Source organism: Tympanuchus pallidicinctus, unplaced genomic scaffold, assembly GCF_026119805.1.
Source record: "Tympanuchus pallidicinctus isolate F22 unplaced genomic scaffold, pur_lepc_1.0 scaffold185, whole genome shotgun sequence".
Taxonomy (NCBI): domain Eukaryota; kingdom Metazoa; phylum Chordata; class Aves; order Galliformes; family Phasianidae; genus Tympanuchus; species Tympanuchus pallidicinctus.
Genome location: NW_026294705.1, coordinates 11761 through 28072, shown reverse-complemented (window position 1 = coordinate 28072; position 16312 = coordinate 11761). Strand labels below are relative to the sequence as shown.

The window sequence follows — 16312 nt, the reverse complement described above, 5'->3', positions numbered from 1 at the left end:
GAAGGCATATGCCTTTTATTCCATGGCATCTAAGTTAATTCTGAAGGCTTATGCCATAATTCCTTGGGAGTTAAACTTTATTCTGAAGGTATAGGCCTTAATTATGTAGGGTCTGAGTTAATTCTGAAGGCATATGCCTTAATTATGTAGGGCCTAAGTTAATTCTGAAGGCATATGCCTTAATTCCATAGGATGTAAGTTAATTCTGAAGGCATATGTCTTAATTAAGTAGGGCCTAAGTTTATTCTGATGGCATATGCCTTAATTCCACAGCACCTAAATTAATAATGAAGGTATCTGCCTTAATTCCATATCGATTCTATGTTAATTCTGATGTATATGCCTTATTTTCATAGCATCTAAGTTAATTGTGAAGGCATATGCCTTAATTATGTAGGGTCTCAGTTAATTCTGAAGGTACATGCCTTACTTATGTAGAATCTAAGGTAATTCTGAAGGCATATGCCTTAAGTCCATAGCATCTAATTTAATTGTGAAGGCATATGCCTTAATTCCATAGCATCTAAGTTAATTCTGAAGGCATATGCCTTTAATTGAATAGGATCTGAGTTCATTTTGAAGGCATATACCTTAATTCCATAGCATCTAAGTTAATTCTGAATGCATATGCCTTAATTATGTAGAATCTAAGCTAATTCTGAAGGCATATTCCTAAATTATGTAGGGTATAAGTTAACTCTGAAGGCATATGTCTTAATTCCATAGCATCAAAGTTAATTCTGAAGGTATATGTCTAAATTATATAGGTTCTATGTTAATTCTGAAGGTATAAGCCTTAATTCCATAGCATCTAAGTTAATTCTGAAGGCATGGTTATTTTCATATGCCTTGATGAAATTTAAATAAATATTTTATACTATAGTATTTACATAATATATAAATAAACCACCACCACCACCAAAAAAAAAAAAAATGACCGGCCCTGAGCCCTCCACCGCCACCACCAAAAAAAAAAATGCCCTCAACCACCACCACCACCAAAAAAAAATAAAAGGCCGAATCAAAACCACCACCTCCACCAAAAAAGAAACGGCCCTGCGCCCACCACCACCTCCACCAAAAAAAAAAACGACCTTCAGTCCACCACCACGACTAAATAAAAAATGGGCGAATCACCACCACCACCTCCACCAAAAAAAAAACAGCCCTCAGCCCACCACCACCACTAACAAAAAAAAAAGGTCCGGCCCTCAGCCCACCACCGCCACAACCAAAGAGAAGCCCAGGCCACAGCCCACCATCACCACCACCAAACAAAAAAGCCCAGCTACAGCCCACCACCACCAAGAAAAAAAAGGCCGAATCACCACCACCACCACCAAAAAAAAATGGCCGGCCAACAGCCCACCACCACCGCAAAAAAAAAAAAAGGCCGAATCAGCACCTCCACCACCAAAAAAAAAACCGGCCCTCAGCCCAACACCACCAGCACCAAAAAAATAAATGACCGGCCCTGAGCCCACCACCACCTCCACCAAAAAAGAAAACGACCCTGAGCCCACCACCACCACCACCAAAAACAATGTCCGGACCTCAGCCCACCACCACTCCACCACCAAAAAAATGTCCGGCCCTCAGCCGACCACCACCACCACCACAAAAAAAAGAAAAGTCCGAATCACCATCACCACCACCAAAAAAAAAAACCGGCCCTGAGCCCACCACCACCACCATAAAAAACAATGTCCGCCCCTCAGCCAAACACCACCACCACCAAAAAAAAATGGCTGGCCAACAGCCCACCACCACCAAAAAAAAAAAAACGATCCTCAGCCCAACACCACCACCACCACAAACAATGTCTGGACCTCAGCCCACCACCACTCCACTACCAAAAAAAGGTCCGGCCCTGAGCCCACCACCACCACCACCAAGAAAAATGTCCGGCCCTCAGCCCACCACCACCACCACCAAAAACAATGTCCGGCGGTCAGCCCACCACCACCACCACCAAAAACAATGACCGGCCCTCAGCCCACCACCACCACCACCAAAAAAAAAACGATCCTCAGCCCACCACCTCCACCACCAAAACCAATGTCCGGCCCTCAGCCCACCACCACCACTAAATAAAAAATGGCCGAATCACCACCACCACCACCAAAAAAAAAAAAAGGCCAAATCACCACCACAAAAAAAAAATGTCCGGCCCTCAGCCCTCCACCGCCACAACCAAAAAGAAGCCCAGGCCACAGCCCACCATCACCACCGCCAAACAAAAAAGCCCAGCTACAGCCCACCACCACCAAGAAAAAAAAGGCCGAATCACCACCACCACCACCAAAAAAAAATGGCCGGCCCTCAGGCCACCACCACCACTACAAAATAGAATGGCTGAATCACCACCAACACCACCAAAAAAAAAAAAGGGCGAATGACCACCACCACCACCAGCAAAAAAAAAAAAAAACGGCCCTCAGCCCAACACCACCACTAAATAAAAAAATGGCCGAATCACCACCAAAACCAACACCAAAAATAAAAGGCCGAATCACCACCACCAAAAACGATCACCGGCCCTCAGCCCCCCACCACCACCACCAAAAAGAAGCCCAGGCCACAGCCCAGCACCACAACCACCAAACAAAAAAGGTCAGCTACAGCCCACCACCACCACCAAAAAAAAAGGCCGAATGACCACCACCTCCACCAAAAAAATAATGGACGGCCCTGAGCCCACCGCCACCTCCCCCCCCAAAAAAAGGCCGAAGCAGCACCACCACCACCAAAAAAAAATGTCCGGACCTCATCCCACCACCGCCACCACCAAACAAAAAAATAACGGCCCTGAGTCCACCACCACCACCTCCACCAAAAAAAAATATCCGGCCCTCAGCCCACCACCACCACCACCAAAAACAATCCAGCCCTAAACACACCACCACCTCCACCAAAAAAAAAAAGGCCAAATAACCACCGCCACCACCAAAAAAAAATGGACGGCCCACAGCCCACCACCACCACCTACAAAAAAAAAACCTTGGTATACACACGAGAGAAACTTTGGGGGAGTCTCCTGCTTTCTGCGAAGAGGAAGACTCCGAGGAAGTCCAGGCTGAGCCGCATAGGGAGACGATGAACCTGTCGGCCAACACACCTTCGGCACCAGGAGCTGCTCCCGGACGTAGGCGGCCACTGCTTCCTAGACGTCGACTCTCTCTGGAGGGCAAAGGAAAAGCAGGTCACACTCTGATCTGCCTCTTCCTGGCACCGCCACCGCTGCCAGGTGGGAGCGAGGCAGCAGATGGAAAGGGTCGCCTCCATGCCAGGGGTGGCTTCAGCACCACTCCTGTGTCGGCCGTGGCCCCGTGTACCTTTGGTGTCGCTGCATGTCGGACTGCAGGCGTGCCCCGCTGCGGGGCCGACCTCGCTCCTCCCGTTCCACCTGGTGCCGGCAGGTTGCTCCTTGTTGGCGCCAGCCATGCCGGAGCTCATCCTTCAGATGTGTCTGCTCTCTCCCAGATGCTCCTTCAGGATGTGGGACCCACCGCGGGACACGGGACCTGTGTCACAAATGGCGCCATGGCGATGCGATGACTGCGTGGCTGGTGCTGGCTGCTGCCCATTGTGATGCTGGCACCGGCAGCTGCTGCCCAGCCCGGCTGGGAGTGCTGAGCCCTCTCTGCTTTCTCTCTCTTCTCTCCTTTGCTCTCAGTGTGCTAGGACTCGTTCTCCTTCAGCGGCCGTTGCCTGTGTCGATCTTCAAGCAGGCGATACGGAAACAAGCACTGTTTCGAAGTGCTCTGCCCGGAACATTGATGACCTGTTGTCAGGAAGTAGCTCAGTTTTGCATGCTGTGGAAACATAATTGCTGAATTATGTGAATAAGTCTTTCCTGCAAACCTGCAATAGCTGTTAAATGTTCCAAGCAATGTGGGAATAGCGTTAGGGATTAGCATCATAGAATCATAGAATCGCAAGGTTGGAAACGACCTGCAAGAACATCCAGTCCAACCACCCTCCCATTCCCAGTACCACAAACATAGCAAACATCTCGTAGGGTTGTTCTGTTAGGATAAGCAACTGCCAGCTAAAGAAAACAGATTGAACAAGCATCAAAGAAGCCATGGCCTCTACACAAGGCCGGACTGTCTGACTCCGTGAGAAGGTTGGGGTGTGACAGGCAGGCATCGAGGTGCTCCCCTCTGTCCTCCTTATGATTTTGTCTCTATGTAAGGGAGGCCAGGCAGATGTCCAGAAACAAGGACCAAGTGTGGAGGGAGGGTCAGAAGTTCATTAATTAATTGGAAGTTTACGCTTAGCCAGCAGAGATCTCTGTTTGCCCAGTGTTTGACCTCATGGTCTATTGCTGATGGGAAGAGAGCAGATGTTCAGGGGGCATGGAAAATCCTGTGGTGATCACCATCAAAGAAGAGATTTAAACAAAAGAGAGTTATCATAACCTAGTATGGATCATTCAGTGCAGAGATGGAGGGACATCATGGCTAATCTGTACAGGGACAGTCTGGGTTGTTACTGGCAGTGTGCAAGTCAATATAGATGAGGGTTTTTGTTGTTTTGTTGGTTTGTTTGTTTTGAGGCTGTAGGTGTGAAAGATGTTATGTAATGTCCATAAGGAAGTTTGTCCACACCGTAGAAGAGCAAACCTCATTAGGAGACGCCTGGGATGAATGCTGACTGCAACGTGCTGCCTGAATTTGCCTTTAATAGCAGAGAAAACATCCATAAATAAATAGACTCGTTAAATGTACTTTGGGCTCTTCCTCTTTAAGCGCACTCCTGATAGCTCTCCAGTTATCTGTACAGGTTCTGAAGGCTTGAGGAAGATGTCAGGACGGCGCAAGGCACTTGAGGGCTCTCTGGGTTGTGCTGGTCTCCTTGGGGTATCTGGTGCTGAGTCCATACCCCAAAAGCACAATTAGCATCTGTCCACAGAGTGAAGGTTCTTGTCAAGGCAGTTATTTCAGCCGAGTGGAAGTCCCCACAGGTAATGGCTTTGTGTCATGTACCTTGTCAGCAGCAGTTACTGCATGTGTTGCCTCACAGTTTCCTTGTCTCACAAAACTGCTTCCGTCGATGGACCCAGGAATCCTCAGCGTCGCCAAACGGTTCCTCCTGTAGCTCTGAGCAGCTGGCACAGTAGGCCAGAGCTGGTGTGAAGTTCTGACACAAGTCAGAGACCGCGGCTGATGGTCAGCAGGGGATTTCCCATCTCAAGTATGTTGCCCATGCCACAGGAAGGAACTGGGAAGGTTAAACACGGGCCACCGCAGAGTCACGGTCCCATCCTCAGTCCGGACGTCTTTGCTTGATTTATCACCTGTGACTCCTTTGCATATCGTATTGCCTTACATTATCACAGAATCACAGAATCACAGAATTGTAGGGGTTGGAAGGGAGCTCCAGAGATCATCGAGTCCAACCTCCTGCCAAAGCAGGTTCCCTACAGCAGGTCGCACAGGTCGGCATCCAGGCAGGTCTTGAACATCTCCAGAGAAGGAGACTCCCCCACCTCCCTGGGCAGCCTGTTCCAGTGCTCTGTCACCTCACTGTAAAGGGGTTCTTGTGCACATTGGTGCAGAACTTCCTGTGCTGCAGTTTCTGGCCGTTTCCCCTTATCCTGTCTCCATTCACCACTGAAAAGAGTCCGGCCTCGCCATTCTGCCCCCCGCACCTCAGATACTGATAGACCTGGATCAGGTCCCCTCTCAGCCTTCTTTTCTCCAGGCTGTACAGACCCAGTTCACTCAGCCTTTCCTCATAGCAGAGATGCTCCAGGCCCCTCACCATCTCGGTGGCCCTCCGCCGGACTCTTTCCAAGAGATCCCTGTCTGTTTTGTACTGGGGAGCCCAGAACTGGACGCAGAGCTCCAGATGAGGCCTCAGCAGGGCAGAGCAGAGGAGGAGGATCACCTCCCTCAACCTGCTGGCCACGCTCTGTGCAATGCACCCCACTTGGCCTTGGCCACAAGGGCACACTGCGGGCTCATGGCCGACCTGTCGTCCACCAGGACACCCAGGTCCCTCCGCAGAGCTCATCTCCAGCAGCTCATCCCCCAGCCTGTACCGGTATCTGGTACAGTAGTAGGTAGCAGCATCTTGTGCAGTGAGTCTGCCCACTGTCAGGGTGCACTGGGATTTGGCGAGGTCCTTCTCGATGCTGAATTTCCCCTCATCGGACTCATTCTCAAGGAGCAGCCTGGTTGCCATGTAGGCAGTGCTCTTGGGAGCTGCCCCAGGCCTCCTGCAGTACCAGTCAATGAACAAAACAATATCCAAGGGAGTCTCTAGAGCAAGGTCTAGATCCCAGGACAACAGCTGATCGTTTTCTGATGAAGTGCTCGCCATCCATAACCTTCAGATTTTTATTAACCTTGCTGTTGGTTTCCTGCCTTAATGGCAAAACAATCAGAAGTGAAAGCCTAGTTCTGTTGGAAAAAATGCACGTGGTTTGGTGGAGGGGGGAAATATGTAAGTTGAATTTGTAGCTGTCCAATGAGCTGGAAGATGAGCAGGAGTGCTGTGCTGGCCTCAGTCCTGCCCAGTGCTGCGTCAGGGCATCCAGGCACCAGGAGCTTGGAGGAAGTTGGACTGCTGCAGTGCGGGTTCAGGTTTTCCTGCTCTGTCTGCAAGCTGGGTGGCGAGCAACTGCTTGTGCATCACTTGTTATATGCATTTGTATGCATATAGTCATAACTATAATTCTTTGTATACATGTAGTCACAACTATAACTCTTTCCTCTATCTTAGTAAATAGTTTCATCTCAAGCCACGAGTTCTAGTTTGTGGTTGTGTTTTTTTTTCCAGTTCTCTCCCTCATCCCACTGGGAAGGGGTGGTGCTTAGCCACAGGCTGTGTTAAACCACTGTGCCGTGTTTGGAAAGTGACGGGGGAGAGAAGTGGTGAGGACACAGCAACTAGAGACCCTGTGCTTGGACATCAGTGCCCCGCTGGGTCTGGAAGCCTGATGTTCCTCTGCTGCTGCTGCTCCTCAGGAGACAGAAGCAGTGCTCCCAGCAATAAGTGCTCTGGGACTGAAAGAGCAAGAGGAGGCAGGTTCCCAAGGCCTCTGATACAACCATGAGATTTACCAGCTGCTGATGCTTCAGGCCTCTTTGAAGGTTTCAGGTTTTGACAGCGAGAGAAAGGGGACACACAGGCACACACAGGTGCTGAGAGGGGCACGACATGCCGTGTCATCATGGCACGAAACCTAAGGAGTCCATGAAACCTACATAAGCACATCCCTACACCCACCTTTACCTCCTTTTCTGTTTTGAGGACACTCACAGGGACTGGCTTGTTGGCTGCAGGCATTCAGCGTGAAAAGGCTGCTAACGCTCATTTAGTTCTGGTGTTCTAGCTGAAAGTCAAATACCACAGCACTGTGAATGCAGGGCAACAGCACTTATCCCAGTGAGGCCAGAGCTAAGCACAGGTAAGTGAACAGAGAGAGATGGAGGCAGAGGATCATAGAATCACAGAAAGGTTGAAAGGGACCTCGAGGATCATCAAGCTCCAGCCCCCCTGCCACAGGCAGGGCCAGCAACCTCCATATCTCATACTAGACCAGGCTGCAAACAGGAGCAGATATGTAACAAAATTGTCAGGGATGTTGGCTTAATAGGATCAAAGTAGTGCCAAGGAGCTAGAGCATGAGACCACTTAAAGGTTTTTAAATCTTCTCATTTTTAGCAGTTTGTTTATTTAAACAAGATGAACTAGAAAGTTGTTTTAAACAGAGGTAGCATGGAGAATTACTTTCTTTTTTAACACTGTCTTTTTGAATTGAAGTAACCAAATATCTCATTACATGGTACAGATTTTCCAAGAGCAGCTGCTCGAGTTTGATCCATATTGTAAGTTTTAACACGCGTGAAACACAGAGATGTGTTGCAGCAGTGAGTTAGAGAACAGCTTGGTAATGAGCTGCTCTGTCTTCATTTGCCAGCATGCTGAAGTAGCCAGTTGCTGTGTACATAAGACTCATTTCATTTGCCCTGTGTGTCTGCAGCTGTGAGCCAACTTTAGATACTGAGAGGTCATTGCAAAAAAAATCGTATCTGAAGAGTGAATCGGATGCTATCTCCAATCCCATGAACACAAATTCCAGTGTCTGCCACCCTCTGCTGGAGAAAAGGAGTAAACTTTTTGAGCAGCTGTGTAAGGAGTGCGGGCAGATGAGCCCTGGGCTATTAGGACCAGCAGTGCCCAGCAGTGTAGATGCGTGCCTTGCTTGAGCGCACGGCAGATGCTGGCCTTGCACAATGGTGCTTCAGCACACACCCACCAGGATGGAGCAGCTTGATGCTCTCTGGCACACGTGAGCCTCTGCCTCCTGCAGGCCGTATTTCCGATGGCTGCATGCTGCTTTGCTCTGCTCTGTATTCATTGCCTGTGGCTGGGCAGAAGTCCTGTCTGTGCATGGAGTGGTACTTCCATTATTTTCTAAGCATTTCCTCTCAGCAAAATTTCTGTTAACTGCTTCTGAGCACACTGTGCTACGAAGCACAGTCCCCTTTGGATTGATTGCAGCTTTGCTAGAATAATGTTAATTATGAAGTCTTCCTGTCGATTGACAGGAGGAAAGTTTGGGAAGTGCTGTGGTTTTCCCCATGTGGTGCTGATGGGTCAGAGTGAAGACATCATACAAGAGTAACACAGGTGTGTCTGAAATGTTGCTGGAGGCAGCTGCATGCAAAGACAGCATCAGAGCTGAAATCAGTGGGTGCAGATCTGAGAGAGGAATGCTTGAGAAGTGGCTATCTGATCATGTATCTGTGCATTTGGTTTGAAACCATTGCCCACTTTGTATTCTCTGATTCTAGACATGGACTGAGACCACATTACCTCCAATTCCTCCCCCTGAAAGACGAACAAGCTTTGCTCTCACAAAGCAGCTGGCTTCAGCCCCACGGGCTGCCTGCAATCTCCGATCTGCAGCAAACATTCTGCTGCCAGAGGACACAGCAGAGCCAGCTCTACTCATTGCAGCAGATAGAAAAACATCTCCGCGCTCTTTTGCACTGTTTTCAGAAATGTTAGCTAGCCTAACTACTTTTTGTAGACAGGAATTGGCTTATCCAATGGTGAGTCATCACCTGTGACTGTTTCAAATAAAGAAGATCTTTTAGATCTATTTTGCAAACTGACAATAAAATCCTATTTGAGCTTTTGTACAGTGGAATGGCTGCTTGTTCTCTGCCTGCCCAGTCCCGCAAACTGCACCTACACCCACCACCTCATCCACTTACCTTACCATCATAGCAACATTGTTCAGTGTTTCTTCCTCCAGTCAGAAAGGTACTTCAACACGTTCATTAAGCAGGAGCTTAACGAGACTGTGATTTACTTTGTGTTCTCCTGGTGCTAGGGCATCAGTAAGCAGAGCACCGTGCAAACAAGTCCCCCGCAGTTCGAGCAGGATGGCGCCCACAGCAGCTTTGTCTCCTGGAGGCAGGGACAGATGCATCCAGGTGTGAGGTAGGGGAGGGGTGGAACAAGGGGCGGGGGGAGGGAGAGGAGGAGGAGGACTGGGACAAACGTGCCATTCATCTTGCACACCTTCCATTATTCGTGAAAGGCTGCAAACTGGAGAGACAAGCTGCAGGTACACAATTGATCAGTTTGCTCTCATGAAACGCTCCTCCATCTTCAGTTACTCTGTCTCACTTCCACGGCCACAGCATCCATAGCCCAGAGGATCGGGACATCGGGGCCCTAAATACTCCGAGTGTTCATTCAGTGCAGAAATAGAAATGATAGCTGCTGTAGGTTAGCAGTGTGTGCTGCCCTAGGCAGAAATAAGTCTCTAGAGAAATCAAGACACAACGGCTATTGCTTCACAATCAACTGGAAAGCATAAAATCTGGTAATTCACCAAGTGCAGTATAGTGCGTTAAACAGAGAAGTGCAGGAGTGGGAAACAGTTCTGGGCTGATCCAGCTCTGGGGAGGAGGGCATCACTTGAACGTAACAGCAACAAACCAACAAACCAAAGAATAAAATACAAAAATTTGCCTTGCTTGCAAACAGAACGGAGCAGAGCGATGGAGAATTTTCACACAAGATCAATGGACGAGCAAGAGACAAATAAGAGGCAGCAGCCTGAGTGACAGCTGGGCACAGACAAGTTCCCCTGCTGCTGCTGGTGGCCAGAGCCCATTTCCAGGAGGCGCAGCCAGGAGATGTGCTGAGCTGGGAGTCAGACCTGCTGGAACCTGGGGGTTGAAAGCAAGAGTTGAGATGGTGCCCCAGCTGTGCTGTGCTTCTCTGGGAAAAGAGGCATGAAATTAAAGTTAGGTTCCCCAGTAGAACACAGGAACCACGTGAAATTCATTGCAACACAACTTCAAAAGCATCACAGATGAAACATCTGTGGATCACAGGTTTATTTTTAATGACACAGCACTGGAAAACAGAAGTTACAGGTGACTTTTTGATACAGCATACATTATGTACCTTAATTTAAAAGGATCTGTAAGGTGCGCTGCATAAATATTATTGTGAAAAGATGTTTATTTCTCAGAGATTAACTTTGTCGTGTTTTTTTTTATTCAGCCAACTAAATAAAAAAGTATAGATGAGCATCATAACAGTTCCCCTTCCAGATTACCTCACTGTAACTACTGCAGCCGGAAGAGGAAACCGAGCCATGCCTTCTCAAAGGTTCAGCAGCTTTGAAAACGATGCCATTCATCATCTCAGAATGAAAACCTCACCTCACTCACACGGACGCTGTGCAATGCTTTGGCAATGGAGCAGCTGGTTCTGCTTTGGAACAAAACTGTTGTCTGGAATGCCAGACAGTGGGAGAGCAATGCATGCCCTGATGGCACTGCACAGCCACAGCACTGCATGACATTGCTGAGATGCACACATACCCACATGCACCTGCAGACACACATCCAAGTAACACTGGAAAACATTGCAGCAGTTAATGATATTTTTTAAACAAGTGAAACTTGTAATAGTTTGACCTCATTACTACAGGATTACTAATTAAGTTTTCTGCAGTGCAACTCAATACGATGCACTGAGTGCAGACAAGTTCAGGTTTTGCTACCAAGGAGGCTAATTTTGGATTTCATGGGAAAGGACCAAACACAGGATCACCACAGCTCTGGCAAAGCACAAACAAACCTGTTGCCACGTGCATGTGAACAAATGAGGACATTTCTGTTTGTATTTGATTTTTTTTTCACACACTGCTTCAGAAATGGCTAGCTTAACTGCTTGCACTCATGCTCATTTTGATACGCTTCAACAAGCAACCAATCTGTAAACCATTAACAGCCTGAACTACAAAAAAAGGGGGCTCCTGTGTTTCAAGGTGAAGAACCCACTGACTGAGCTTCAAACCACATTCGTGTGCCTGTGAGAAGAACTGTTCCAGATGGCGTGTGAAGTTCTCTGGGAAAAGTCCTTTATAACCATTCGCATCTCTGTGCTGAAGCCACTCAGATTCCTTAATGCCTGTCAAGCAGCCTCCTGAAAGAGAAAAGACAGAGCATCTTCAGGGTCAGCTCTCTCCCATTCCTTTCTGCAGACTCCAGGCCCAGAGAAGTTTTAAAGGCTAAAAGCAGTGGTGATTTGTTACACAGCATACTCTGATTTTGCACAGACTGTTTTCTCTGTTCTGCCATGGTTTGGTGAGACTGTGAGCACATTAGATGGCCTTTATCCCACCTAACCTCCAACTGAACTGAACATTGGATGATCAGCCGCTGGAGTCATCCAGCGTCACAGCAAACCTGCATTTGTGCAAATGCACATGGAGATGTTTTCAAAGTTCTCACAGCAATATTGGGATACTGACACAGGAAGAGCACAGCAGTGTGCTAGAATCATTATAGAATGCCACAGATGAGGGGGAAAAATCCATGTTTTCATCTGATTATTTTTTTCTGAGAGTTCTTTTCTCTCATCCCTGTATTGACAGTCAGAAGAAATAACAGTTCTTGTTTTCTCTGCCATCACAATCGCTAGAAACTAAAAGTCAGTTGATACTCAACAACCTTTTCCAGAAATTCCTGGAAGCTTCAGCCTAAGCCAGATCTTGGCATGCAATGCTGCAATCCAAATCCATCAATCCAAAGGAAGATTTCTTACTGGAAAGTGCTGGTTCTCCTAGGTGCTATCCATTTCACCTGGAATAAAACCCATGCAGTATTTTTGCAGTGATCAGCCTATTTTCACCTCACCACATGTCTAACTCTGTGCTTTGTTCCTTTTAAGAACAGGAGTCAGAGTAAAGTGATGATTAGCAGGCAATTTCTAATGCTGATTCATTATTATTCTACAGAAAGTATGAAGAGAGATGGAGTAACTGGCAGCACGTTTTTGAAGTCACCTTTTGGAAAACCTGAGGTGGGGGAACTGAAGTTTTCTACCATGGACAGAGTAGATTCTGCTCAGGACTGAAGCTGTAATGGATGATGACTTCAACTCAATAATTACGGATAAAAGTTGGAGTCACTGGCTGGGATGAGTTGGCTTTGCACAGGGAGCACAGGCTGACAGCACCAGCTATCTCAGAATGATGGTCTTAGATCAATTTTGCAGGAGAAGAAAGAACCAAGATCAAATACTCTCTGAAATCAACAAATTATCTGGTAAGAGAGAAAAATTGAGTTCTAGGTGATGTGAAACACAAAGGGCAAATATGCACTGAGTAATAAAGATATGAGCAGAATGATCTCAGCAACACGAATACATGGGGCTTCATTTTCTCCATCACTGCACACGATTCACTCCAATGAACGCTAATGGGATTTGGATGCACACCACAAGAGAAAAACAATCAATGGATTCACCAAGGGAAAGTTATATAGATTTAATACAAAACATGATAAGAAAAAATAACTGAGGACAGCCTATTTTTATATCCTTAGAGTAGATCCTGCAAATACTGACAATGAACTCAGCTGAACAGCCCAAGAGGTGAGACGCAGCACAGTTTGAGTAAGCATAAGAGGATCTGTCCCTACAAAATAACAAAGTGTCCCAGTGAAAAGGAAAATAAAATAATCTTTTATTCAGAAACAACAATAAAAAAGAATCAAAAACCAAAGCAATTACTTGTCTCTTGTATTAAGAGAGAGTTCAGCTTAGATAACAAACAGTCTCTGGCTCTCCAAACACGCGCTGACAGCATTTGGGCATGTTTGAAGAACTGCTCTTCATTCGGAGCAGAGACCTGGCTGTCTCACTGTGCAGGTCCAGAGCCCAACCTCCCAGCCCCCAGTTCAATGGGATGCTTTTCATCAACGCTTTCTGCCACTGCAGCCACAAAGTGGCTCGTACGAATTGTACAAGATGGGCTGCTCTTAAAGAGGAGGTAAAAAATTCATTCACTTGACTGCAAATCAACATAACGTGTGGAATCAAATCGTTTAAAAATTAACCTGAAACACACTGTTAAAACAAAATAAAGCATCTTAAATGACACTGAACTGTTGGGTTCTTGCACCAAAGACAAAGCGATTGCTGGTGCAGCTCAGGAGCACAGCTGTGAGGCTCAGGTCCCAAGAGGCACACAGGACATGCAGGAACACCTCTGTGCCATTGGGCTGCAGGACAGAACTGTTGGTGTGCAGTCTCAGTGCTCTCTCTGGGCAAATGCATATTTCTCCTGATCTCCATGTAAAACTCTGAACGTGTGGGGAAATACAGTCAGTTCTGACCCAGTGTTACAACAACATGATAGCAGGATGCACAATTTGTAAGCCGTCTTCTGTATTCAGCCTGTGCCTGTATGTAAGCCTGTATAAAATTCACTACAAAGCAACATAAAAGTGCCCTAGAAAAATGGACTGAAGTTGGATCCTGCTGGCAGTACATACCTGGGACTTCAGCTTAGTTAGCTGTGCTGCTTGGTCACAAATCAAACCAAGTACAAGGGCAAAATAAGAATGCTGGTGTTTTCTAACAGTAAAGATGTTTTGAACCAACATTTCAAATTAACTCTAAAGAGTGAGAAGGAAACTGAGACAAAAGGAAACATTAGCAAAAGAAATAAGTAATCATGTTGTTGTTACCTGATCAGCTGTGGTCTCAGAAGGAATTACTAGTGCAATATCCCCTCCATTCAAATTAAGCTGGTCACCGTTAGCTGCCTCAAAATCATGCAGAACTTCAACCTAAAGGAAATACCAAATGTACAGAAATGATCAAAACAGAGACACTGTGAAAAAAGAAAAATGTACTCTTTCACTTCTTTCTTTATGGAAATATATGGCCATAGACACGTACATTCAAGCTGTTCATGTCCACATCAAAGTTTCTAATCACAGTTTATAAAACAGGTACAGCTTCAGTAAATCTTCCTGAAACTACTGAAAGAAACCAAACCTCCTTTCCCAAGGTTGCAGAATCCCACAGGTGCTGCCTCTTGGACAAGTCCTGTTACATTATTCCTACCGTGCAAGGAACTTGCCTTCATTTCCCACTATCATGCCTAGACCTGAGGAGAGGGATGGCAGGATTTTGCCAATAAGCTTGGAGAAGAATCTCCAAGGTAAGGGTCTCCAAAGTAAGGGTCACTTCAGACCCTTCCTTATGCTGTCTGCTGGATACTGTGATTGATGGAAACATCCCTGGAAATTAGAGGGAGAGGTACAGCACCAGTTTCAGTACAAGACAAAACAAGTGAGTAATGGGAACCACAGCTCCTGTTTGTCCTGGAAAGAACTCCCATTCACTGGCAGATAGGAATGCCAAAAACATCTCTCTGTCAAAGAGGTGATCATTAAAACATTTGTGGGGTTAGCACACTGTCCTGAACAGACCATTGTAACTAAATAGCTCTTCCTCCTGAAGAGAGGCACTATCCTAGTTTTCTCAAAGCACAGACAGTTCCGTGGTCACTGCAATAATGAAACAATACAGCATCGAGAACCAGATGGCAGTCACGTATTCTGCTGCTCCTTACTTACGTTTGACTCAAGGAAGCGTGACAAAAAACAAAAGATGAACAACAGATGAGCAGGTCTGCACCAAAACTGCACAATACCGGTCACTCTAACCTTAATGCCATTCTCACTGTTTGCTGAAAATCTTGACCAGTGACCTTGGATCAGAAGGAATGGCATATTTATGGAGTGCTATGGGACTAACTAGTCTGAAGTATGCAAACGATAGCAGGAAGCACATAAAGTTCATCTAGCCTCAAGGAGCGTTTCTCCTGCTCACTGATTCTGAAGTGAAGGAACCTTGTGAACCAGGAATCTCTGTGGCTCTTACCAGCCAAGGAGAGGATTTCCCTGCAGCTTCATTAAGCTCTTCTGTCTGAATACCCTAACAGTTCGTAGGAACAGCAATACTAAGGACATGAAAGGACACTTCAACTTCATTACAGTGAATTGTTCAAGTCCCACAGATTTCAATAGGGCTGGAACTTCCTCTACAAATTCTCAGGCCAGAAAAACGCCTTTTTGGTACTGTTAGCAAACGATCCTATGGTACTGCTGACTAAATCCCTGGCAGTGGAATTTTACTTAAAAGATTCACTGTCAGTACTGATTTGGCAAGATGAAAGGAGACCTCTAATGATTCTTACAGCTACAGAGGGATATAACCAACAAAATCCAAGTGCAGAAAATGTTTCTCAAAATTCACGTATGGAGATGAAACAACCAAAGGCTGGGTGAGTGCATGTGCATGCAAGCATGTGGCTGTGAAACCAGGCATCCTTTGGCCTCAGTAAACCATCATAATGACTCAATTTTCAGACACATCCACAGAAGCTAGATGTGAAAAGATGTCTAAAAGAACAACAAACCGGCAGACCTTAAAGAGAAAGCCCAGTGGCATGTCAGAAGCTGTGCCTCCTGCTGACGCAGGCTGATCTTGAGAAGGTCTGCATTTCTTCAGTTGGTTCCTGCTCACTTCCAACTTGGCAAGTTTCACCGTCAGTGCCTGAGTGCCCATCTCTGCTGCAGCATCTTCGGACTCATTCATCATGACACCATGTTCTTCTCCTTCCCCTGCGTTGTTCGATGCTGGCTCCATTACTACCGAAGGGTAGTAATTTCATTTCTTTCCTAGAAAAGAAATAAAATACAACAAAAGCACCACAAGAGTATTTCCTGCTTTATTTCAAGTTGAAAAACATGTTTCTTTACTTCTGCTGCAGGTGGGATTCTTACCTCAAGATAGAGAACAATAATTGTGCAGAAAAGTAAAAGTTCTAAGAGCTTAGAGGAACACAAGGTGAAAAGCAGAAGTGACCTGGACCTCTTTCAGGGCTGTCCCAGTGTCTGTGTGAAATCCATCACACAGCAGAGCACCTTCAGGACTGAGGGAGGTTGTTGCCAAGAGCCATGGACAT

At 46.5% G+C, this 16312-nt stretch overlaps 1 protein-coding gene across 7 annotated transcripts; it reads right to left on the bottom strand.

The window, feature by feature from the left end:
- Nucleotides 1-10356: 10356 nt before the first annotated feature.
- Nucleotides 10357-16306, bottom strand: LOC128079450 (amphiphysin-like). 7 transcript variants are annotated; one of them, XR_008206151.1, is made up of 4 exons: nucleotides 15772-16306; nucleotides 14022-14123; nucleotides 11797-12131; nucleotides 10357-11472 (listed from the first exon to the last, which is right to left on the bottom strand). XR_008206151.1 is itself a non-coding variant. In XM_052680678.1 (3 exons), exons 1-3 carry the CDS (start codon nucleotides 15991-15993, stop codon nucleotides 11461-11463), a joined length of 336 nt encoding a protein of 111 aa, XP_052536638.1. In that variant the 5' UTR covers nucleotides 15994-16306; the 3' UTR covers nucleotides 10357-11460. The 7 variants fall into 7 exon arrangements, 1 of the variants encoding a protein (XP_052536638.1); XR_008206150.1 differs by having other exon boundaries at nucleotides 11801-12131; XR_008206154.1 differs by having other exon boundaries at nucleotides 12000-12131.
- Between the last annotated feature and the right edge of the window lie 6 nt (nucleotides 16307-16312).

What these genes read in the sequence shown, in the direction of transcription:
- LOC128079450 (XM_052680678.1), bottom strand. Translation starts at nt 15,993, where the DNA reads ATGGAGCCAGCATCGAACAACGCAGGGGAAGGAGAAGAACATGGTGTC. An exon ending in CACTGGGCTTTCTCTTTAAG is followed by an intron (nt 14,124 to 15,771) that starts GTCTGCCGGTTT and finishes TATTTCCTTTAG; the next exon opens with GTTGAAGTTCTGCATGATTT.